The sequence below is a fragment of the Sphaeramia orbicularis genome, chromosome 9, assembly GCF_902148855.1.
Source record: "Sphaeramia orbicularis chromosome 9, fSphaOr1.1, whole genome shotgun sequence".
NCBI lineage: Eukaryota > Metazoa > Chordata > Actinopteri > Kurtiformes > Apogonidae > Sphaeramia > Sphaeramia orbicularis.
This window is the reverse complement of record NC_043965.1, coordinates 21,168,920-21,194,626: the sequence shown is the minus strand read 5'-3', so window position 1 is coordinate 21,194,626 and position 25,707 is coordinate 21,168,920. Positions and strand designations below refer to the sequence as shown.

The 25,707-nt window shown below is 37.2% G+C and overlaps 3 protein-coding genes across 4 annotated transcripts in view; all 3 read right to left on the bottom strand.

The window, feature by feature from the left end:
• Nucleotides 1-1,567, bottom strand: part of pgm5 (phosphoglucomutase 5) — a 38,520-nt gene extending 36,953 nt beyond the window's left edge. Inside the window, exon 1 of the mRNA XM_030143183.1 lies at nt 998-1,567. Coding sequence (XP_029999043.1) covers nt 998-1,255 — 258 coding nt within the window. The 5' untranslated portion in view covers nt 1,256-1,567. The remainder of the gene's footprint in view (nt 1-997) is intronic.
• A 916-nt stretch (nt 1,568-2,483) lies between these two features.
• foxd5 (forkhead box D5) lies at nt 2,484-4,392 on the bottom strand. Its single transcript, XM_030143186.1, has one exon. The coding sequence runs from the start codon at nt 3,816-3,818 to the stop codon at nt 2,751-2,753; it is 1,068 nt and encodes a 355-aa protein (XP_029999046.1). The 5' UTR covers nt 3,819-4,392; the 3' UTR covers nt 2,484-2,750.
• Nucleotides 4,393-5,355: 963 nt separating this feature from the next.
• Nucleotides 5,356-24,206, bottom strand: cbwd (COBW domain containing). Of its 2 annotated transcripts, none has more exons than XM_030143185.1 (16): nt 24,018-24,206; nt 23,466-23,600; nt 23,135-23,221; nt 22,584-22,680; nt 20,879-20,970; nt 18,352-18,411; nt 17,138-17,175; nt 15,366-15,412; nt 14,440-14,526; nt 13,618-13,662; nt 12,969-13,025; nt 10,158-10,209; nt 6,708-6,776; nt 6,542-6,607; nt 6,281-6,407; nt 5,356-5,898 (listed from the first exon to the last, which is right to left on the bottom strand). In XM_030143185.1, exons 2-16 carry the CDS (start codon nt 23,578-23,580, stop codon nt 5,825-5,827), a joined length of 1,113 nt encoding a protein of 370 aa, XP_029999045.1. In that variant the 5' UTR covers nt 23,581-23,600; nt 24,018-24,206; the 3' UTR covers nt 5,356-5,824. The 2 variants fall into 2 exon arrangements, with proteins under 2 accessions (XP_029999045.1, XP_029999044.1); XM_030143184.1 differs by having other exon boundaries at nt 23,466-23,589; nt 24,018-24,205.
• Between the last annotated feature and the right edge of the window lie 1,501 nt (nt 24,207-25,707).

Sequence of the window (25,707 nt, the reverse complement as noted above, 5' to 3'; positions counted from 1 at the left end):
TTTTTTCTTTAGCAAAATGGGTATTTTTGCATATTATCCCCATGAAGTGAGTAATAACTAGTATTAGAATATGTTTAACCCTTTCATGCATAGTGGTCACAACAGTGGACAGTTATTCTACAGCGGTTCTCTTGTATATTCTTGGATTTTGTTGTTTTAGTTCCATATGAGCCAACACAGTGGACACTCATGCACCATCCCAAACACTGCAATTCATACCATTACTATAGCTTTGTTGTTTTTGATAAACCTGACCTGCAGTGACATGTTTTAGTGTAAATCAATTGTTATTTGTTTGACAAAAAGTTTTTTTTTTTTTGCATATTATCTCCATGAAGTGAGTAATAACTGGCATTAGAATATGTTAAAATGTGAGAAAACATCAGATTAGCAGCATTAAAATGTTTTTATTTCATTGTTTTCATCTCACTTTCTGATATTGGGTTGTAAACACGTTTCTTTACTTCAAAAATTAAAAGCATAGACATTATGTAACTCCATGAAAAGAAAAAAAACTCGATCACATTGTTTTTTTCATGCCTAAGGAGGAATAAAAACGCTCAAGAAAAAAAATTTGACTAAGGTTTTCATAATTCATACATGAAAGGGTTAAATATGAGAAAACATCAGATTAGCAGCATTAAAAGTGTTTTTATTTCATAGTTTTCACAGTTTACCAGTAAATACATGTTTCTTGGCTTCACAAATTAAACGCATCATATCCATTTGAGTGTACATTTTTGCAACTCCATGAAAAATAGGTTTATAAAAAGCTGTCAGTCGCATTGGTTTTTTTTTTTTTTTTTTTTCATGCCTAAAGAGGAATTCAAACAGGGGAAAAATCATGATTCTCATAATCCATGCATGAAAGGGTTAATATCATAACAATAAAACAGACTTTTTTCTGTTTAAAAAGTTATTTTTTAGGTGTGAAATGAACTACCAAATGCATGTCAGAGTGGGTTAACATTACTGCCAGTTGTCCAGTGCTTCTTACCCCATTGGCAGCTGCCATCTGCACTATCACCTCGATAGCAGCCCGGCTGAAGTATCGGCCGTCGCTGCCCACCACCATGGTGCAGCCCTGTCGGTCCCGGAGGTCGATGGAGGACAGCACACTCTGGATGTAGTTCTGCAGGTAGTTCTTCTTCCCTTCAAACACCGCCGTCTTCCTCCGCAGCCCGTTGGTACCGGGCCTCTGGTCGTCGAAGGGGGCAGTTTGGACCGTCACCACCGGGATGGGGCTCGTCTCCATCCTCCTCGCCGGATCCCAACGGGAGGACGCGCAACAACCTCAACTGAAGATATGAAGAACGAGTACCAGTGGTGTCCGACCACAGGGTAAAAGTAGTAGCAATGTGGTGAATAAACAGCCCAGAGTTTGCAAAGTAAAGTTTTTTTTTTTTCCTGCTGAGGAGGAGAACAGTCCCATAAAGAGATGGATTGGACTGTGCGTCAGGAAACACCCAATTTACGCGCCTCTCACGTCGCCAACATATGTTACAGGCATGAGAGCTGCATCTCTCAGGACTGAGCCTAACATTCAACACAACTCCCCTCTGCTCTTAGACAACTCCCTCTTTTCCTAATAAGCTCCAACAACTGACTACAAGGGGGAAAAAAATCAGGGAGGGCCAGGATCTTCAAGGCCCACAATCAGCTGAGCCCGAGGCCAAAAATAGAGCTCTGACTGATGGCACAGGGGGATTGTTTGGGGTGTGCAACCGGACACTATCTGTGTCTGCTGCCCACACCAGTAAGAAGGCATCGGTCCTGACACTGGGCATCTTTAGGGTGTTAAAAGTCCTGTCATGAACAAACACAACATGTTAAACTGTCAGGTTCGGTTCCTTTTACTTTGTCTGGTTTCAGTATTACGCAAATAGGCTCCATCTCTGTGCACACATGTTTTTTTTTTCATAACTTTTAGGTATCACGAACATTTTGTCTAATAAGTGTAGTCTACTGTAAATTTACAATCCAAGTTGTCTACAAGCCTACACCCAGGGCTAGTCTCTGCGGAAGGTCTGCGTCAAAATGTGGTAAACAGTGCGGCCTTGAGGCAAGAAGAGAGAACTGACTTTTCTCTCCAAAGACTCAGGGCGCACACGGTGTTAAACATGTATTCTGCATTTAAGGAAAAAAAAAAGAAAAAAAAAGACAGATGTAATCAGGATGTTTGCTCCTCCTTATGTGATTATTTTCATTGTCTTAGAGGTAGAATAAAGGAAAAAAATGTCTCCCTCATCATATATTTAGAAGACAATTGCGCTCTGATTTTTCAATCAGCAAGTAGCATTATTCAAATAAACGCCTTCCAATTTACAGAGCAACTAAATTATCAGATTTTTTTAAAGAGGGGATATAAATATTAATAGATAATTAAAAAACAAACAAACACACAATTATTTTAATTACACATAAATCTTATTGTAACGGTAGAAAAAAAGTAGCTTTAAATGAGCAAATAAAACAAGCATCACTTAATTGTTTCGGACATTTATTTTCACATATTAGTAAAATGATACAAAAAAAAAAAACCACCTAAATTTAACAACAAAGAATTTGACTTAACAGACTTTCACAAATATATTAAATACCACGAATCTTATTTACATTGCGCTCATTTAAGACAGTTTTTGATGTCCACGCACATAAATATCATACATTTATAATTTCTTTAAGAAATGGTCTAAACCAACGCGCCTTCACTTGCGTCACACATACAAACAGTGTAAAGTTCTGTGGTTTCAGCAGCGGGGGAATGACATTCTGAGATGCTCGCTTGTTAAAGGAGCAGTGCTCAGTATTGGAGGAGGGCAGAACTGAGTCCTGGGAGCCTGCAAGAGCGTCGGAACCAGACAGGAAGCAGGGCCCGACATGAGAGGACCGTATCCAAGGGCGCCATGTGGGCTCTGCTGCTGATCTGGATTGTGCGGGCTGTGGGGAGATGGTCTGCTCATGATGCTTTCAATGCTGAAGGAGCACTTTGCCTGTGGTCCAGACTTTGGCTCAGCGGGTTGAGTGGCACAAAGCTGTGACCTGAAGTCTTTAGGCCCGCTGCCGGCCCCGTGGGTAGTCAGAGTCTGTGGTAAAAGGTGATAGGAAGAAGGGGGCATCATGACCCCCTCCTGCAAAGGCATGTACCGAAAGGGAGCCGCGGGCGGGGGGCTTACCTGGCCCTGTACGCAGTACGGTTGTCCATATGGACGGTAGCAGTTCAAATTGGAATAGAACATGAGTCCATCTTTGCCAAACTCAGGCTGGTGTCTCTTAAATCGCTTCCGGCGCCGAAGGAAGCTGCCATTGTCGAACATGTCCTCCGAGGCAGGGTCCAGAGACCAGTAGTTCCCCTTGCCTGGGTTTCCTGGCTCCCTAGGGATTTTAATGAAACAGTCATTGAGGGACAGGTTGTGTCTGATGGAGTTCTGCCAGGCCGGGAACTTATCTCTGTAGTAAGGAAACTTGTTGCTGATGAAGTCGCAGATACCACTCAGTGTCAGCTTCTTCATGGGACTCTGCAGAATGGCCATGGTGATCAGGGCAATGTAGGAGTACGGAGGCTTTACCGAGCTGCTCTGGGCTTTTCTGGACTTTGGTGCGTCTGCGCAGAAACTGTTCTCGCTCTCCCCTGATGATTCTGGCTCTGAAGAGTCAAATTCAGGACCAGATTCTGCTGAGGATCCCGGATCCGTGGAGCAATCATTTCGATACAAAGGTCCGCTGGTTGGCTCATCCTCACCCACTATATCAATTTCATCCTCCTCTGGAGACAAGGCGGCGTGTTGTGACGCTTCAAATGCACTTGAGAGAGTCATGGTGACACACTGAATATTTAAAGACGAGTACAAACTCAGCTGTCCCAAAGTAGCATTAATGGCTCGCCGTGCGTAAAAACCAAAAGGCCCCCGGTTGTGCGTAAAAGCGCATCTAGTGTGTAGACATTTTCAAGCCCTGGTGGCCGACTATTTGTCCTGGCAGTGAGAGCTGAGGATTTATATGCTGGGACTGTGCTGCCCTACAGGCCAGTCCCATTAACCCTCTGAACCTATCAGAGTAGCCCCTCTCAGCAGGGAGCCACAGGAGGCAAACGCATGGGGGGGGGGGGGGTTCTGAAAGCACGCACGGTCTGTTCACGCAAAGCTAAATTTACAGATTTCTAATTTTTCAATATTTATGTCAAACGTCTTTCAAAGTTTAAGTTGTCAGAATAAAGGTCAGCACTTAGAACAAAATATAATAAACCAAAAAGCTGACCTCTAGTCTTTATATGTGACGAATGGGGGTTACTTCATATAAATGACAACAGTTTTGTTTTTATTTAAATTAATCTCTGTATGAAACGCTGTGACCAGACGAAGACATTTATCATTTTTTAAAGTTTTACGGGTTTTTTTTTGTTTGTTTGTTTTTAAGAAAAATGTAACATGACTGGTTTATTAAAAGTAAAATGGACAGACCATCTAATACTCCAAATGAGTACAGGACAGGGCTCAACACAGTTGGAGGTGTGATGTTTTTGGGAATATTAACACCACGCCTAACCCATGATAAAAAATTTAGTGCTTCTCCCTTCGGACCCCCGCGGGTCCGTTTAGTTTGCCACCTCTGGATGCCCGCAGGTGGTGTGACCATGAAAATGGCCGTGGAGGGACTTCCCGCAGCCAGTGGTGAAAAGGGGCAATGGTGGTCTTAACGAGGCCATCAGCATCAGAATGGAGTAGGAAACAGCTCAGCTGCACCGTGCGCTCTGGGCTACGTGGCTCAGCTCGGATTTATGACCAAGATGAATAAGCAGAGTCATCCTCAAAGCAAACCGAGCCAACAGCGGATATGTGCTAAAACCATGCAGGTCTACCATTTCCATTGCAAATGACTAAGTTGGGAAAACCCCACCCATTTCCCCACCTGACAAGGCCTACTGTTAAAGTGCGTACGCATATGCATGTGCGTAATGATACTCTTATGACTGCACCAATAAAGGATAAAGTAACTAAAGAGAGAGAAAGAGAAATCACTGTAATTTGTTAAGTATTGTGGGAGCATTTCTGAATAAACCTACACTACACAATCAGCTTTTCCGAAGATAATTCACCATAATCACTATTAAAACGGGAAAGTTAAATATGGTGATTCATTGGAAATAAGGGACAAGTTGTTTTCAACTGTAATTTATGCCTAATAAAACTCAGGATGAGAACGATTGTGAAATGGTAAAGGAACCTATTTCAGATTGGGAAGTTTTCCCACTTTGTTGAGATTCACAGTGAACTTAATGCACTAATACAAAGGTACTTTGTGTCTGATGTTCACAATCTACAAGTTTACTATGAATTATAACAGCTTCAGGTCATGTGCAGGTCACCTGTAAAACATGTCTTTATTTTGAATAACCAAACAGATTATTGTAGCCAGAAACATAGCAAGGTTCTTTCTTTTTCTCCAGGGATGATGCTCTAAAACTTAAAAAAGGCCAGATTTGGTAGATAAAGCCATATTTATAAAACAAACAAACAAACAAAATGTATATTATGTGTATTATGATATTTTTATCGGTGTGTTCAGTCATTACTGGTCAGATTCAGTTTGAACAGAAGAACATCACACAGCAACTCAAACACCTATTCTCTGATCCTCGACACCGTAGTTTTATGAAAAATGAAATAATGGAATAACCTAGTTTTAGCCTATTGTATTGAACACTAAATAGAACTAAAATCAGTCATTATCAGAAGTAAACCAGTAGGAATATGCTTAAATGAATAAGGTCAAAACACAACTTCTACTTCAGAATTAGTTTAAGCAGCAAAGAGAAGATCTTTATCTACTCCTTATTTGCTCCCTGAACTACTCTTGAGATGAACTCTTCTTGCAGGGTGTCCTTGTCCAGACTCCTGCCTGCAAAGACAACAAATACAAGTATAATACATGCACTGTACATGCACTGTTCATGCACACACTGACGCACATGGTACTTATAATAATATTGCATGAATCTCATTGGTCAGGGAAAATATTGGAATGTTTCACAGCAAAAAAAAGTGACACTGAAAGCCGAGATGTTTAGAAAACTGTGCTCTTGAGACAATGATTAATGTAATTTATGGACATTTATGCTAAAATAAAATTGTGAAATTAATGTCATTAAACGTGCACTAACTTTAATACAGACAAAACATGACAAATTCCTCTGATATTTAAAAATGATCAGATACAGAATGTGCTACTTTCTGAGAAATGTGTAAAGGTGAGACATGTGAATGAGTGTGTGTTTCTTTACCTATAAAGACCAATCTGTTGATCCTTGGGTTCTCCTCCCAAAGCTGTGGCGTCTCATTCAGCTCGTACAGCTCATGGACCCCCTGCAGCATCACTTGGTGGGCTTTACCTGCGAATGATACTATGCCCTAAAAAACACACAAGTCACGAGTAACACATTAACCAACACTGAATAAAGCTTTTGGAACTGATTAATACAGATTATAAAGCTGCGGTTACTGATCCCTTGTGACAGTGGGGTGACTATTGTGCTGTACTGTACCTTTAACCGTATGACGGTCATGGGTTGCCCTTCTTTGTTTTTAAACATCTTTTCCCATAAAAGATCCTGAAAAGGGGAAAGCGGATGTTTACTTTTAAGGATTGCATTGTATCACAGGAAATTATTAACGGCAACACAGACGCACAGTGATGCAGAGCTTATGTACCTGAACGAAGACATTTAAAGCGTCTTCAGAGAGATCTCCAGCAACTTCAAATGTCACCGTTAAAATACTCTAAGGATGAGACAAAATACATACAACAAATTAGCCATTTTGTGAACATGTGGAGTTTCAGGACTTTTTAACTCTTTATTTACTTTATTTCATTCATGAGATAAAAGACACTGAAAAGAAATCCGCTTTTACAGCACATGTCAGCACATTATTATGAATGAAAAGGAGAAGAAAGAAGAACAATGTGAGCTTAAAGACCCAGAGCTATTTTTGTTTTGTCTTCCAAATGTATTTTTTCCCCCCACATTTAATATTTCTGAAGTGATTCATCCTTATTTATTACATTATCTTTTGCATTTAGCATATTTCATTGAAAATCACACATTTTCCTACATTCAATTTACTGATGTTCATAAAAGCTGAGAGTAAATTCAGAGGATTTTGAACAGAGAAAACTAAAGTAAATATTTTAACAAAACCAAATGTGTTTCTTTCTTTGTGTTGCAGTAACACATACACCCTATCTTCAGACCATTTTTATTTTTATTTCATTTATTTAGTAAGAGCCATTAACCCTTAAAGACGTAGAAGTATTTGTCTGGCAACTTCCAAATGAATACTTCCCTACATTTAACCTTTCTTAAATGACTTATGACCATTTATTATAATATTATCCTCAGCATTTTGTATTTTTCAGTGAAAATCAGGTATTTTTCATTGATTGAATTTACTGATCATGTAGCTCTTCAAAAAAATAAGAGAACATTCATAGGTTATTATATCAAAAGGGAGAAAACTTTTGTTTGTTTTTTTGCCTAATTTGTCCTGAACCTGCCTGTATTTTATTTTGTCTAAAGGTCAAACCTATACGCTCTAACTATTGTGGTCTGTTTTGTTTGTTTGTTTTCTAAACTGTAAAATTTGGAGATAAAAATAAAGTATAAAAAAAAAGAGAGAGAAAACTGAAGAAAAAAGCTAAATATATGATTAACTGAACATAACATGAGAGTGTCCACATTCTCTGCATCTCCAAATGGGTCATATCTGACATTGATGAAAAGCTGAGGAACTGCATTTCACCTGAATTATGCTAATTTATTGATAGGATTAGTGGATCTAAAGTTTGTTTGGGTCTTGGAGGGTTAACTTTTATCACTCCTGGTTCATAACATCTTCATAATGACATTTAAGTCATTGCAACAAACTCCTCAGACCTCATTGACGATATTTGTTTAAAACTCTTTTAACATATATTTTCATTTTACTGATACCAGGAAAGTCATTATGAACATTAAAAAAAGAAGTGTTTTTACGCCCCAGCTGATTACTTTGTCAATGACCGCGTCAAAAACCACAACTCCACTCGGCACCTGAAACCCAGCGACGGCACCTCTGTTTATCATCCTTACATCCTCCTGTTTTCTCACACACACAAACGCACACACACATACACTCTCTCACACATACACACTCCCTCTTCTTCATACTTCCTTACAGCATTAAAGGGCACTTTGCAGATATTTGGGGGTTTTGTGTTGAAGTGTTAAGGTTACACACTTCCTTGTCATTTGGTATAACAACAGAAAAACAGCATTCTCATTTACATGAAAAGAGCAACAGGAGGGAGGGGAGGGTCTCCGGGACAGTTGAGCTTCATGCGGGAAAGGGAGCGTGGAGAAAACAGACAACAATGCTGTTATTTACACACACAGACAACCCTCATCTTTCCTCATCCTGTGATAAAAGTTCATGGGTATAAAACTGAAAACAATGCAGTCCAATTGCTGTGGGAAGTTACTGGGTTGAATATCTAATGAAAATATCTCTTAACATGCCTTCAGAATGAAATAAATGTTACTGAATGACATTTTCATTTAAAGGAAGTAGATGAAGGATATTGGAGATCAAGCAAAGACAATAGCCGATTAATCTGCTGAAATCCACCTCAATTTGTTGTAAATGGACAATCTTTGACTTTATATTACCAGAATATCTCTGTTAGAGGGGTACATCTGTGGAATAATCTTAAAAATGTCTTCTTCAATTTGTGCATTTAAAAGGATGTATAAATCCACTATAATAACAAAATATAGAACATTATCTTAATAAGTGACTATCTAGTTATAATATAGGAGAATGCATAAAATAAGATATTATTGTAATTAATTAATTAATTCAAACTATCATGATTAGGAGATATTATCACATTTATTAATGATCGTATGTGTAGTAAATATTTAAAGTGCATATAAATATTATAGTTTATATTAAAAAAAGTTGATTATGCAAATCTGATTGTGTGTGAGGTGACTAAAAAAGTGTATGTGAATGTGTTATTGTAAAAATATATCAAAAGGGTATTAACAAAGCAAAGGAAGTGGAATTAATTTAAATATTAGTTTGTAAAAAGGGGGAGGGAGTCTATAAGTTATACTTCTTCCCACTCCTTTTCAGCGCTGAAAAACTTTGTTTGACCATGTTGTATGGTTCTGTGTTATCTGATGATTCTATGTGCTTGAAATAAAACTGAACTAACTAATATTTTAAGTCAAAGTAATGACTAACTTGAATCAGTGATCATCAAAGTCAAAGTAATGAATAAATACTGAACTGAATATTAAACTAACCATTAAAAATCCGGTAATTCAACACAACTTTGACTTTTTGAGCTATTAAGATCCCACAAATCCAGTGATTCCAGCAGTAAAATCTGACATTAGTCCTTCAAAGCCAACTTCTGCCAATTCCAATACTATGTTAAACCATTTAATTATCCAAACCAATCCACTGAACCTTAAAATCTACAGCTATCTTTTGTCGTAGGATTATTCTTACTATTAAAGCAGCATTTAAGTTTGCCGCTCCCTTTGGAAGCGACAACAAAATGACGTTAAATGTAAAGAGCTAGTTTTATGAAACATATAATATATGAGACGTTGATGATTTTTGATGGATAAGTATTGATTACACTTGATTTTTTTGTGATTCTCTTGTTACATAAGGTGCTGTTGGTCTTGTTTCTCATTCACATCTGATATTCACCTGGGAATTAAACCATTAAACATTGTCTGTTTACTTTTCTATATCATAGCTGGATTCAATTCAACGCCTCCCCAAGATTCTCCTCAGTCTAGCCGACCCCAAGTCTGTGCTGTGACCGAGACCGGCTCTGCTTGTAATGTAACAAGAAAACATCAAAAGCTTCAAGTTGATCTCAGGACAAAAAACCAAAAGCCGGGAGGGAGTTTTCACTACAGTGTCACCGCCTGGGGGGATTCAAGGTACAAATCTAGCCTGAGGAGAATGCATCCCCTTTATCCTGTAGGAAATGATGTGTTGAAATAAATTTGCAAACAAAACAAGAGAAAGAGGTGCAAAGTGAGCAAGCATAGGAAGTTAGTGAATAATAGCAGCAAACAAAAAAAAAAAGAAAATATATACCTTGTCAAGATGTGGTCTTGTAGTCTTCATAAGTTGCAGCTTCTCTGCTAGACTTTCAGAGGAAAAAGATAATTAAACATGGTGATTTTTTTTCCCCAAAACTAATGGCATTTGAAAGACTAAAACCATACTAAAACCACACTTCATATTCTCAGACGTGAGGTTAGGATGGAGCTTAATATCAGGGCTAGAAAGGTTCTTTGGATGTTTTTGGATTCATGTCGCTGCCGCATTAATGTGGACTGTATGTGTCAGTTTTCATTTTACTTACAGTCGCAGAAAAAATTATTAGGCCATCAAAAGTCATCAAAAACAATGTTTACGCAATCAAGTACTAACTCCTGCATGTATCATGTGACTAAAACAGACAAAAAAGAAAACATGGAATACCTAAAAGCACTGTTTTTGGCAGTACAATGCCATAGCTATTGATGTAAGAACTTAGTGATTTTGGTTATTATTTATTTTATTTTATTGGTTTATTTAATAGCGACCATGGACGTTTATGAATATTGCTGTATAAAAAAATACACCCATGTAAATATGCTGGAATTAGTAAAAATAACTACTTTTCACCTGCAGTCCCTAGGCAGGTGACAGAAACAAGACATAAAACAGCCAACATTAGTACATCACTTGTTTGCTATAAATTAAAAAAATTAAAAATACAAATAATGATGACATAGGTAGTAGATAGATGACATAGAAAATGGTTTTCATTATTAAGAAAACCATGGAAAATGGCTAGATATCAGCTCTGAAATTAAACTCTTTCGAGCTATTTTTGTTGTTATCATTATATTTGTCCAAACAAATGTACCTTTAGTTGTACCAAGCATTAAAATGAACAAGAAATTGCAGAAAACGAGGGTGGTCTAATAATTTTTTTCGTGACTGTATATTAAAGGTTGAGCTCATAAATTTAATATTAAAGTAATCATTAAAAATCTGGTAATTCAACACATTTTGACTATTTGAGGTATTAGGATCCCAACAAGCTAATGATTCCAGTAAAATCTAACATTAGCCATCGGCTGCTGTCGAAGCCAAGTTCTGCCAGTTCCAATAGTATGTAGAATATCCTATCAGTACCAATGAATTATCTAAACTGATCAATTGTACCTTCAAATCTACATCTATCAAAAAAGTATAGCTAGTCACAATCTTTTGTCCTAACATTTATTCTTACTATGTTTCAAAGGCCTACACAGTGTTGAAAAAAACACCACTTAAATGTGCTCATATACTCTTTGATAATTCAATCTACAGCAGTGCATCATATTCTATAACATCATCTCAGGTTTGCATTTGTTGCTCTCTTTAAGAACCATGTAGGTCTTAAAAAGTTAACTTTTAATGACGTCAGAAAAACAGGCCTGTTTACAACTTCATGACAACACATTTTCATGTTAATTCTAAGATTTTAAGAGGGTTCATACTGAGTTTAAACATTTTTAGAGTTAATTTAGCTGAAGGGGGAGAATTTTGTCAACCAGTGACAGAACATTTCATAGATTGATAGATATACTTTATTGATCCCAAATTGGGAAATTGTAGTGGAGCAGCAGCAGCAGCAGCAGCAGCAGCAGCATGACAAACAGCAAAAACAGAATATAAGAATAAAAACAGAATACAAGAGCCAACACACCATACATAATAAATTAGAAAGAACTGGTAGAAAATCTGGACAATACTTCAGTTTTTCGCAAACATTCAGAGTCAGTGCATCTGGAAATATGCGGTTTGCCTCAATAAGAAGGGGATTGAAAATCTGAAAACTATAACTACAATGGAGGAAAAAAGTACAACACTATCCTCTGAGATATACCGGAGGAGAAGTACATATGTGGTACTTTTTGCTCGTTAGTAGTTTTGCCATAGTGTTGTAAACAGTATTCTATATCAATGCTTAATGACTAAACTCTGAATGAAAAGCTTTAGAAATGGCAATTAAACTCAACAAAACAACACCAGGACCCCCAAACAAACTACACCCCATCAGACCTCCTCGGCCCCCCTCCCCTTCTCCCTGACCTCACAAGGAGGCTAAATGTTGTGTCCAGCAGCTTTAGTCCTGTGTGCTGTTTGTACCACACAGGCGGAGCGGTGGGGGGCCGCTTCAAACAGCCAGCATGGGCTCTCGGGAAGGAGGGGCCTGGACTCTCAAAGGCAAGGGGAAAGGAGCTATCTGTTGGGACAAGGGGGGCTCCTTAGGAGCCAATGGACACACACAGCTCTAATCCTCTGCAGCTGGTCTCAGAGACACTGACTAAGGGCATGTAAGAGAGCTTTAACACCGCTGCTGTTTCATTCACATGAAGGGATGAACATTGACTCTATTCATGAGAATGACATTCTACAGGGGATACAATATGATGACCACCCTGGGGTGCAACAGGGCATGCTAAATAAAAGAGTCTGTTAATTAGAGAGAAACATGGTGAGCAACAGTATCAAAGACTGTTGGGTACACAGTACTGACAAATGGACAAAAGCCATTGACACACAAAGATCTTTTAACTTCCAATTTCACTGCAGCTTTTAAAAGAGCTGCTTTAATGGGAGGATTTAAGATTATCACAAATACACTAATCTTGCTGAATACATGGGTCAGAATTAACATTTTAGGGGATCTTCAACAAAAGGTTTATCTTTAGAAAAAGATACTGACTAAAATGTTATAGACTACTTTAACTGTATTGATGTTCAAAATAATATAACTGACTTGGCTCCATTTTGACATCAGTTTCTTGTCAATCGTATATGCAATATTTTTTCTGACAGCATTTTTTGAACATGAAACCTACTCACTTTGCTCCATTTTTACTATCAAAGGAATGTAGATCCAGCACTTCAGAGAGATCCACCCTGTGAGAGAAAATCAATGACAGTTTTACTAAACCAGAATGGGTAAAAGAAAATAAAAATACTATATCCAACTTTCAACTTGCCAGACAATAGCTAAGCTAAGTTCAAACCAATTTGGAACAGATTGTGGGAATGTTTTTCTGATTAACCCCTCACTGCACGGTGTCTTTCATGTGCTCACCCTGGTCTGAACCCTGTGAGGGGCACGGCAGAGCTGAAACACACCCAGACCTTTGATACACACTGCTTGTGTTAGCCAGATGCTACCTGAGTCCAATAACAGACAACATGCTAATACACAGGGTGCATATGCACATATGTGCTTCTCTGTCAGCTCTGAGACCCCAGGTCAGACAGCAAAGACTTGTGGGTAACTGGACACCATTGAAGGTTTAGTGTTTACTCAGAGTGAAGCCGTTTGTGTAAGTGTGTGGTGGGGGTTTACTTGAGCAATGTCACGCTTTAACATCTTTGATACAAAGATCTGAGCAGGAGCAGCATGTGGAGTTCATCTGTTAAATAAACCAAGGCTCGAGAGAGGCTGGACAGTCTTATCACACAACACGATCTATTTTTAATTATGAAAACTTACCTTGATCTTTGGGTTTCTAAAATCTTGACAAGACCATTTATAGACCTGAAGTGGCAGGAAAAAAATTGTTAATCGTCACATAACAGACCACGTCCCGTGACCATGTAGATTCTGATCCAGTAAAAACACAACATCAGCACAGCTTTTACAGATGGTATCTTGTCACTACAGTGTTGTAGAATCTGTGGCTATGTTCAGGCTGCAGGCAGAAGTGTCCAAAATCTGGTATTTTCACTCATATGTCGCTCAGATCAGTTTATTTCATGACAGTGTGAACAGCACAATCACATACAACCTGATCTCTTCAATTCTGATCTTGACCACTCCCATTTGTGGTCCTGAATCAGATCTATGTCAATGTGACCTCAGTTTCAACATTCAAATCAAAGTTCATGAGAATTTATATCACTTTAATTTGAGAATTTAAGTGATATAGTGGAAGGAGTCATTCACTTAGTGTAAAATACTTCAAATGCAAACATATGTATGAATAGTAGTAAAATGTATCCAAAACATCAGCTATGACAGTAAAACACTGACAGGGACTTTTTTTCCCACTGAACAATGCATACCGATAATAGTAATATGTTGTGCTTTAAATGTAAGGTTTTGAATGCAAAAGTTATACTTGTCACAAAATATTTTCACTTTATGTACTCCACTGTTTTTGTGTATGTGGTTCAGTTCAGGACTGTGACCTGTTCACACTGGAACATGATACTGGTCAATTCTTAAAAAATAATCAAACGGAAAAAATAAAATAAAATCAGATCTGAGTAATAAACCAAAATTGCTACTGTAAATGCACCCTGTGAAACATACCTGACAGTATCTCTGCTTTGAGCCAATTCCTCTTCATTAACAAGGTCAGTCTTGTTGATAATGACCAAGTCTGCAAGGGCAATCTGCCTATAAAAACAATAAATACAAAAACATAAATTCTACATTTCAAAATTTGTGCCACAACAAAATAGATACATTTCCACTACGAAAGAGCTGATCTTCTAATAATGTGAGAACCAGGGTTGCAATGGTATGACAATGGAAAACAACTCAGTTATTATTGTCAGTTATAATGAAGTTCAAAAGAATACAAATAGAAACACTTTATTATAACTGAAGACATTTTTTAAATAAAGGTATGAGTAAAAATAAAGTGAAATAAGAAATGAAATGCAAGGGAAATTATACATGTATTTGAATAAAATAAATTAGGAAAAAAACCTCTCACTAGATAACTATAATAATAAGCAATATATAAATTATTAACCATAGTTTTTGAAAATAAATAGGGGAGAAAAAAAATTATATATAAAGGGGAAATTCTATGTCCGGTTGCATTCATTTTTTAATACCATAAATAGGCAGATGTAAACGCTATAATGGTATACTTCTAAACAGTATATGACAGTAACTTAAGTGTGAGTGCACACAATGAACTCCAGTAGAGAGAGGTGTATGTTTAAGTGTACATGGGCGGCAGTGCACCAGTCACGAGGCTAAACAGAAACAGGCCCAAGTCCTGTTTAGTTTAGAGGTGAAAACACAAACAAAGATGAAGAATGCAAAGGGTCCTGCAACTGGTCCTTATTCATTAGTTTGTTTGTTCAGCAACAACACTCTGCAGTTGCTGGCGGGAGGCAAACAGAGAGGCGCCAAGGGAGACAGACAGGCGTATGGTCGCCAGAAATTGATGAGACCCAGTGTGGTGGAAAAACAGGGGTGTCTTAGAAAGTGCACAAACGTACCTAGCAGCTTCATTGACCAGTCCATCTGCCTTTTCCTCTGCCAATTGCTGGGGAAGAAAAACAATAGAAAGATTTTAACACTGAAATAACATAGAGGAGTCGATAAGCTTTCTTTAATGGAGCTATATGTAGTATTTCTACTTTCAGATATTGCAAAAATAATCTAAAAAGTATCATTAGAGTGTTAAAACTAAAAGTGTCCTGATGCTATGTTAAAGATGCCAGCATACAGCATTGCAGAAATATGAGTCAAATTTATTTGCAGCTACAGGCCGACATGTCTATGCGACCACTAGAGGGAGCAGTGAGTCACTCTGCTCCTCTCCCATGTAGTTATAAACAAACAGCAAGGTTGAGTTGAGAATTTGAAGCGTTAAAGCAAATAAAGTGACAAAGTCATAGTAATAAAAGCATGCAAAACAATAAGATTTGATGCTAAAACTGCAACATTATTTCAACTGGTGCAACACATTAAGATTAAAAGACAAAATGTTCTGACCAACTGAGATTTTGTTTGAAGTAGAAAACTTGATGACGTGTGTAAACAATGAATTCCACACTTGTTGTTATGACAGTTAGATTTTAGTTGGCAACGAAAAGTCATACAAATGATTGTCTTATAAAAATTTAAGTGATTTGACATAAATAGCCTAAACAGATCATGCATATGAACTGAAATAAATGAAGACAATACAGAGACATTTACCAATGGAGGCAAAATATTTTGAGCTGAACTGTGCATCGAACCATTAAAAGAGCAACAGACATTATTTTGGGAATGTTTTTATATATGTGGATGGAGATAATGGATTAGTTTTATGCTAAATAATTGTAGTTCGATAGGAAAAGTAGTTATGTAGTAAAATAATTTAGCTAGAGCTACTTGTAAAAGCTAGCCTGAATTACATTGCCTCATCATAGTTAGCTCAAACCACATGATTATGTGATAATTTTGTTCATCATAATCACAGAAAATTAAGTTTACAAAGCCCCAAGTGCAACAAAACTGAGAAAAAAAAAATCCAGACACTACAGGAGGACTTTTCTTTTTGTTTGTGTGCTGTGTTTTCACCAGGGACTTGAACAGTTTAATGTGTAATAACAGGCGGAGCAGGAGGTGCTAGTCTGGATCCTGACCCTATGTGTCAATCTGATATCAATCTGTCACTGCACACATCTCCATCTCTTCACCTCTGATGGAATAAGGGAAAAAAATATATTATAAAAAAAAAATCTTTAATGGAACAACCCCTAAATGCTTTAGTATAAGAAACGGGGGGGTTGCTAGTTAACATGAAACCCCGCCTGACAGATGGATACTTCGTGAGACAGATGAAGGGAGAGGCAGGCGAGTGGATGTGACAGTCCTATTTCAATGGTCACGTCGCTGATATCAATTACTCCTTCACTATGTGTTACCCTCTCACTGTTTCTGTCTCTCATAGCTGTCGTGCCTCTCACTTGGAGAACAGAGCAGCACCTTGGCCATGAAATGTGAGCATGGCACCTTCAAATTAGAGGCCATTATCTGGGTGTCACTTGTCCTGTTCCTTTTATATTAGGCGTGTGTGTGCTACTATGTACTTTTGAGGGAAAGGGGCGGCTTACAAACAATCTCACAAGTTTAACAGCTTATTTAGCCTCCTCGCAAAAAAACACTGATGATGATTTGTGAACTATGTGACAACGATTGCTGCTGCAAGGAGAGATTATTACTTTCACAAGTCATGTTGCAACTAAACATAAGATATAATTAATTCTAAATATCTTACCTGCAGTCCATACTTGGCGTCAATGACCGTGACGATACCTAGAAAAAACACTAAATGTCAGCGATGGATAGTGTGAAGTACTAAAACTTGTGTACACTCCTCTTTAAAATTAGCATTTTGGTGTATGTCTGAACCACTTTCTCTGAGTTATTTTAGGTATACTTTTGGTCTGCCAGCCTGTCACAACAAAGGGGACAGCTGAGTATTTACTGTGAGAACACACACACCAGCAAAACAGATACACACACAAGAAAATATGTCATCTCAACAAACGAGGCGGGCAAACAGCATTTGGGCAGGACACGAAGTCAACAAAAATCAACAATTAAAGCACTCTTTCTGTCTTTTTTAAATAAACATGTTTTTTTCCCCTAGGGTAGCAACAGAATTTAGCCAGAGGTGTGTGTAAAAAACTTACACTAAAAAAAAGTATATGCTGTTAAAGCTTGTTCATTTAAAAAATCTAAATCAGTTGTAAAAAAAAAAATGTGTATGTTTACGATCAAATTAAAACATATACATTTAGATTTGTATATTGTTAAGTGTTTTTTTTTTTATCTTGGACACTTAACAGAGATGTAAGCAATGTCTTGTTGCACTATACTACTTGTGTTTTGCAATGACAATAAACCCTATTCTTTATTGATTGATTGATAACTCATTATTATTTATGTTTTATCGATTATGTTTTGTGTGTTTTTAACTTGTCTCTTTTCCTTTTTGTAAAGCACTGTCAATAGCCCTGTGTATGAATTGTGCTATACAAATCAATTTGCCTTGCCTTGCCTTGCCATGTCTATTCTATTCTATTCTATTCTATTCTATTCTATTCTATTCTATTCTATTCTATTCTATTCTATTACATTGCAAGGCACGGATAAATACACAAAACTGTATCCCCAGACAGTGTATTGTCTGTGTGTTATAGTTGTTAGTGTTGTAATAATGTGTTTTTGTTGTGTGTAGCTATGTAAAATTTTTAATAAAAAAATTAAATTTTAGGATCATCATGTTAATCCGTTTTATGGCGACTGAGTTAAAGCTTTCACTCATCTTACAAATATCTTTAAATGGCAACATCAAAATGCATTGTTCCTTAAATCATTTTGCGACTGATAAATCACATTTGACACACTGCCCTCTAGCCTGTTTCAAACAACAGCTTCATTACATGAAGGGGAAAAAGAAGCGCCGTGTCGTTACATATCTCTTACCATCCAAATAGATGTCACTGCCGAGTTCTGCATCGACCCAGAACATGGAGGCCACAGCTCCTGCCACAAGATATGAGCTGGTATATTAGATGCACATGACTGGAATTTAACAAACTGCACAACATTGTTCCAAAATGTTTACTAATTTATGCAAATATATGATAATTGTAAAGCACCTTAAGTAATTATTATTGTCAATTAAATGGACACTGATCATTAAAATTTTAATTTCAAAGATGATTTATGACTAAAAGATGGGTTATTAGAGATCCATGTGAAAGCACACAGTTTTTAAAGCATTTTATGAGGATGTATATCATGACCTACTGCAAATAAGTTTATAATACTCCAATGATTGATTGTTAAAGCTTGATAAAATTAGAACAAATTGTCCAAAGTCATTGTGTGTGTCTATATTACACTACTCAGCCAAATAGAAGCCTCACACACAATATTTTATCAGACCGCCTTCAGTTTTGATTATAGGACACATTCACATTGTTTAAGCCAAGTCATGCATATGTAATGTCACAATAAGTATCCCAATATTTCTTTCTGTCCAGAGTGGCATTCATTTTTGGTCTAGATCTTGTATTGATGATGGAGAGTTGGACCGCTGTGTACCATTCCGAAGATAATGGGGTTCAGGTCTGGACTCTGTAGTGACCAATCCATGTATGAAAATGACATCTCATGCTCCCTGAACCACTCTCTCAAAATCTGATCCTGTTGAATCCTGGTATTGTCATGTCAGAATATGTCTGTATCATCAGGGAAGAACAAATCCACTGATGTTCAGACCTGGTCATTCAGTATATTCAGATTATCTGACCTTGTTTTATGGACACATAATATTACTGAATCTAGACCAACTGAAACAACTCCAGATCATAACATTGCCCCCACTGGCTTGTACTGTAGGCTCTAGGTATGATAGGTAATCACTTCATCCACCTCTCATCTCACCCTGTTTGATCCATTACTCTGGAATAGGGTCAGTCTGGACTCATCAGAACACATGACCTTTTACCATTGAATTACAGTCCAATCTTTATTCTCTCTACTAAACTGATGGTTGTTTAAGCACTGAGAAGCTACTCACTGCATCAGTTTGAGTTTGTTGGAAGACTCTTACTTATTATCTTTGTAAAATCCAGGTGGGGACTTTTTTAACTGCATCATTACTATTAACATGTCTATAAAAAGCAGGAAATGCTGTTATTTATAAAGCTGGAAACACAATATTTGGCATTTTCACAGGGTAAAAAGACAAAGATTTACTGGTTGTAATATGCTGCTGCTTAAATCTCTATTTAATGACTTTAATACTTATTTACCACATTAAATGATATCCACGTGTAGTTTATGTGTGTTATAGGAGGTATTACTGCACTATTTTGAGAAACACTGCATGCACTTTGTGTCTGGGTGAGCTCTGTGGACCAGAAAAAACCAATATCAGAAGCTTTCAATTGTTTATCTCCCGCTGGTACATTTGGTTTGTTTCTATTTTCCTGTGGACGTGGTTATTATAAGATGCTGTGTTACCATACCAGCCACAGCTTGTTCACATAATGCACTTTTGTCAAACTGCCAAGCGAGGATAAGAAAGCTTTGTAAATATTTGATGGATGTGTAATGAAAACACTGTTTTTGAGTGGCATGTTTCACATAACTCATCCGAGCCCTTCCTGAGTGGAAGGGGCGATTCCCTCGGGAGTGTTTATGATCGACAGCGCTGCCAGGGCCAATGACAGCGCTGTCCCGGCCGATAACGAGCCTGTCTCAGCCAATGACATGGCAGAGGAGTGAAGAGAGTCCCACTCTGTGCGCGCTCGGTTGGTTCTGTCTGTGGGGCCAAGTGGTGTGTGTCTGCCTGTGCCGCTACCTCCTGACACCTGTCACTTAGCGACACACCCCACCCGTCACAGCACTCGCTCTGTAATGGATTAATATTGATTTCCTGATTCAAACTTGAAAGCTGAATGGCTGATGGAAATACCTTCTAAGTTGAAAAAGGTTTAACTTTTGATGTGGGTATTAGAAAAATATAATAGAATATATTCAGTTGTATTGATCCTTAGTCTGAAATGCTGAGAAATTTTAAGTAAGATGACAAAGACAGTTACACATACACACACTAAATGCATAAAAAGACATAGTGGACACCGAGAAAGAAAACTCAGGTTTGACGTTTAGCCACTGGTTGTTTACGTAACTTCCAAAAAGGCACAGTGTTCCTTCTGCATGGCCATTTAATTCAAATAAATCTCAGTGGCATGTGTGGGCTGTGTGTGGGCTGCAGAAACACATCTCTTCCTCCGGCCCACACACAACCCACCTCCCGGCAGAACAGCTGGTGACACCATGAAGATTCAAACAAGGTAAAACAGTCGAAATTCTCTCCAGACCAGCATGTCGGAAATTTCTTCCAGAGCTTGAGAAAACAGTGGTTCACTTGACAATCTAATACAGTTTTTTTCTTAAAATACATCTGCTATTGTTTACTGTGTAAATTGTGCATTACCTGGATCAGCAAGTCCTGTGGTTTCTAAAAGGATATAGTCAAACTTTCCTTTTTTCTCCATCAGGTTCTCTATGGCTTTAAGACCATTGTCCCTGACAAAACAAAGAAAAAATTACTGAAAGTTATTAAGCAATGGGACAAATTAAACATATATATATATATATATATATATATATATATATATATATATATATATATATATATATATATATATATATATATATATATATATATGTATCCTTACAACTGCAGTGCATCTAACAAACATGTAGAATTACAAGATAAAAATACAATTTTCTCTTTTTCTGCATAAATAACACCTAAAAGTTAGTACAGCTGTTGTGATGACATTTAGTTTGACTAGTGTCACAAATTATTATGATCAATAATTTAAATTCCTGTTTATTTTACACCAATAGTGAAGTATGAAGCTGAAGTTTTTTTTTTTTCCTTACAAACTCAGCACACCTAATGAAGAACTATGCATTGTCATTAAGCACTGGAACATATACATGAAAACTGAATCTGTCTTTGCTTTTCATGATTTTACACAAAAAATCCATCATTGAAGATTTGACATTCCAGATTTGACCCTTACAAAAAATAGTGATGACAAATATTACCAGCAGTGACTAACAAAAGAACAAAATAAAACCAAATCATTAAACTTGTTAATCCAATATTACATGTGTTTATGTGGCAAAAGAGTGTGAACCACTAGGATTATAAATTCATTTGAAGGGGGGAGTAGTATAGGGGGGAGTAGTATATGATATTTTATCTGGGTCTTCTTTATCAAAGTCTGATCTTGACAGGTTTGGATTATGGAAGTGTGTCATTGCTTGGGCAAAGATCCAAGGTTTACAGAGGAATTTCTCAAAAGTTTGGGCTCTACCAGTTTACTGTTAGGCAGATGGTGTACAAATGGCATGTACAGGTGCAGTCCAATCAACCCCCAGGGTTACGTCTAGGAAAATAAAGGCCTCAGTCATCATGGCTGATGTCAGTGTTCCTGAGTTTACTGAACTGGTGTCAGTGGCAGAGTTGGACACTTTTTTAAATGCCTTGTGGATAAGCCAGAACCTGTTCGGAGGAATGATCTGTGGATGGATGAGACAGACTTGGCACTGACCTTAATTCCTTCTTAGGAACTTGGGCATACTTTGCTATCTCTGGACCAGGATGACTTGACAGGACTATGTCTTAAATTGTAAAAGACAACTCTACAGGAAAATATCAAGGTTTCCATCAGTGAACTGAAGCTCAAGAGAAAGTGGATCAGACAGATAGGTTAATCAAACAGTTATTGTGACTTTAAGTCAAATGTTGCTGAAAAAGCAGGTCACACCAGTTAATAAAGCCATGGATTCACAGAATTTTGCCACATAAAAAATTCAAGAATGGATAATTTTCCATGATGTATACATTAATAAATACAATGTTTTTTCATTTGTTTGCTTGACTGCATTCTCTTTAATTAAGTTTCAGGATCACATTTTAGCTACACATGTAGGATAGGAGAAAATTCTACAGGATTCACAAAACCTTATTTTGCAAAATTTATATCAAGAAGGTTCCTGTGCTTCTAATATATGGTGAAGTAACCAAGTAACCTACCAAAATAAGAAATGAAAAACAGTAATTTAGGATTTCTGCTGCATTTCAGCTGTGGGTAGCTACAATAGGCTGCAGTCATTCAACATACTTAACTGAGCAGCAGAGGCAGCCGTTTCTCAGTTCTAGCCACTCTTCATACAGCTCTCCTGCCTGACTCACTGCAAGAGACTTCTCTAAAGCACTTCCTGCAGAAAGGAAGATCAATTATAATGTGACATAGAGGAAAAAGTAGCACTAATTTACACTAAAGCTGTTATATTAATGTCCTCAAAATGATAAGCAAAAAATAATGTACTGAGGGTTTTTTTTTTTTTAAAGACAGAACAGTAACAACAATAAAAGATTGTGAAACTAAGGCATATTTCATTTCAAGTGAAGATAAAATAGTGATACCCAATAAACACATATGTCTAGAATAAACATGCATGTTTCTCGAGGGTTGTTAGTGATACACTCTCTGGTGTTTCTTTAGGTTTAAGAAGAAGTAGTTACAATGCTGCTCTCTTGTGGCACAGGGTGGAAATAACACAAAAGTCCATCCTGGTTTATAATTTACAGACAATAGATTTGAAGTTAAAGCACATAACAATACTAGTTTGGTCCACAAAAAATTATTTGTTTGAGAGAACATAATTTTACCCTCTCCGAATTCATTCAGTATGACAGCGATTCGCTTGTTGTGTTGTTCTGTCAATATGTAGTTCAGGAGTGTTGTCTTTCCAGCACCTGTGGAAAAAAATATGCATAGTTTGAACAAAATAAGTACACACACTGATCTGTGACAGAATAGCTGTTATTTTCCCAAGACTGATAATAAAACAACATCACAGCATTAAGAGACTGAACAATGCACAAGACCTGTGCAGTTATCATTTGAGAGTGTGATACTTAGTTAATACATCTGTGAGTCTATAATCTCCTTTATAAGCTTATTACTGTAAATCACTGCACAACACAACTAGTCTTCTACCGAGATAGCCAGTGATGATGGTGACAGGTATCTGCTCTGCAGGAGGACTGGTCTGAGTGTCAATAGGCACCAGCTCTGGGCATTCATCCTCCTCTTCCATCACCATGTCATCCATACTAGAAATATGCAGGCACACCAGAAAAAAAGATTAAACAAATGACAACAGAGACACATTTTATGAATCAATTACATAAAGTGGTAAAAGACAGAATAAGATCCTGCCTTATTCAAGAAAGGAAGGAAAGATATAAACAAATATAAAGTCTAATTCATTGATTTTATTTTATTTTTTTTAAAATCCTATTTATGTATTACTCACTGCTAACTATAACAGAATAAACAACAATAACCTGTCAAGCTAATTAATATTCGCAAATATTCGCTAAAAATAAGATAAGCAAAAAAATATACCAGTTTCTTCTTTGTGATATCTGTTCATATCATGCTAACATTAACCAAGTAAAGGTCCAATATTATCACCTGTCACAGTAACACACAGTGAAAGTGTATTAACTGAGTGATCATCACGGGATTTAGACCCTAAATCCTTACCTGTTCAATTCAACGCGAAAAGCAGCAGAAAAAAAAACAAAGTTCCTTGATATGAAAATGCTTTCAGAAATGACCCAGCGCTTCCTCTTGAAAACTAAAGTATTAAAAGTTTCCAGTAAAAGTGCTGTACCTAGCACTGCTGTTCATGGTGCTGTTGTTTTGACAGAGTGCATCACTATCACCTCTCCGGGGGAAGCGAGAACCGTCGACTATAGTTCCGCTCTTGGTTCATCATTATTGGAACTTTAAGTAAGAGAAGGAAAAGATACAAAAATCTACATTTGTGCATCAGAGAGGAATACAGGATAATCTGATATTCATGTGGTAATTAATAGAGGAACATCTGTTTTTTCTCCATCAAAGCTGTACATTTTCATGAGAGGAGATGTGTTGTGATGGCTAGCATACGCCACAAGAGGACAACAGAAACCTGCTAAAAAGCATGCAAGCTAGCCACATGCTGTCTGCACCAAATATGTGTTTATCAGAAATTTTGGGAATCCTATGCCTTTTTAGGACACAAAGCACTAATGTGTCATTATCTCACAATACGGGCCAAACTCTAAACTCAACACAACGTACAAGTACATGATGGTGGGTTCATTTAATGGGCTTTATGCACAGCCCCACTACTTCCTGAACTTCAGGTGGCTCCTTTTATTTCCTGTCTTTCATTATTGGACACACAGATTAATCCAGGTGTGCCTGCTACTTCTTGTTGTGACTGATTAATTAGGCACACCTGAATTAATCAGTATGTCCAATAATGAAAGACAGGAAAGAAAGAGCCACCTGAAGTTCAGGAAGTAGTGGGGCTGTGCATAAAGAGCATTAAAACACATGACTGAAACTACAGCAGACTGTAGACTGACCATTCAGAAACATGCCGCTTAAAAAAGTGCTTTCATTACACATCAGTTATTTACACAGCTCTCTTATCCTAGTTTGGGAGTTTGCATATTGATAATAAAACTGAGCAGGGGTGGCTCTATAAGAGCAGTATGTTCTTAAACCTATAGCTACCGCTATGTCCACAAGCTTCTCAAAGCACTAACACAAAAGGTTTATTCTTCTGCTTCACTACATCTTAGAATAAATTATTGTTTTTGTTTTGTTTTGTTTTGTTTTTTGCTGGTTTAAAAGAATATTAGAGGTTTTTTGTTTTGCTTTGTTTTGTTTGTTGTAAATGGAGTTTCCAGCATACTGTCCTACCATGCCATCCTGCAAGACCTCATTCCATTCCTTTGCCACCCAGCATAAAGAGTTCTTGATCTGCCACTGATGAATATTGGAGGACTGTTATATTGGCCTTGCTTGGTCACTGTCCCAGTAATAAGGCCAGTACGCTCAGCAAATGCAGCAGTTATTAAATCCTCACTGATGTTTTCTGTACGATGATTTATTGTATTATGAATACTGTAGTCCATAATTGTGTACAAAAATGCTCTAGCTTTTTCTTTGCTGTTGATGATGGAAAACACACAAAGATTAAAAAGAAAAAAAAAAAGACTGAATATGATAAATGTATGTGTTGTTTTGTGTGTATTTTGCTGAATCATGTAGATATATGTGGATTTCCTCATACCATCATCCTTCGCCGACCTCTTGTCATAACATATTATATATAATTTTGTGGGTCTGCCACTGATTGATAATACTGTAGGACTATTATTTTGGCATTGCTACTTTA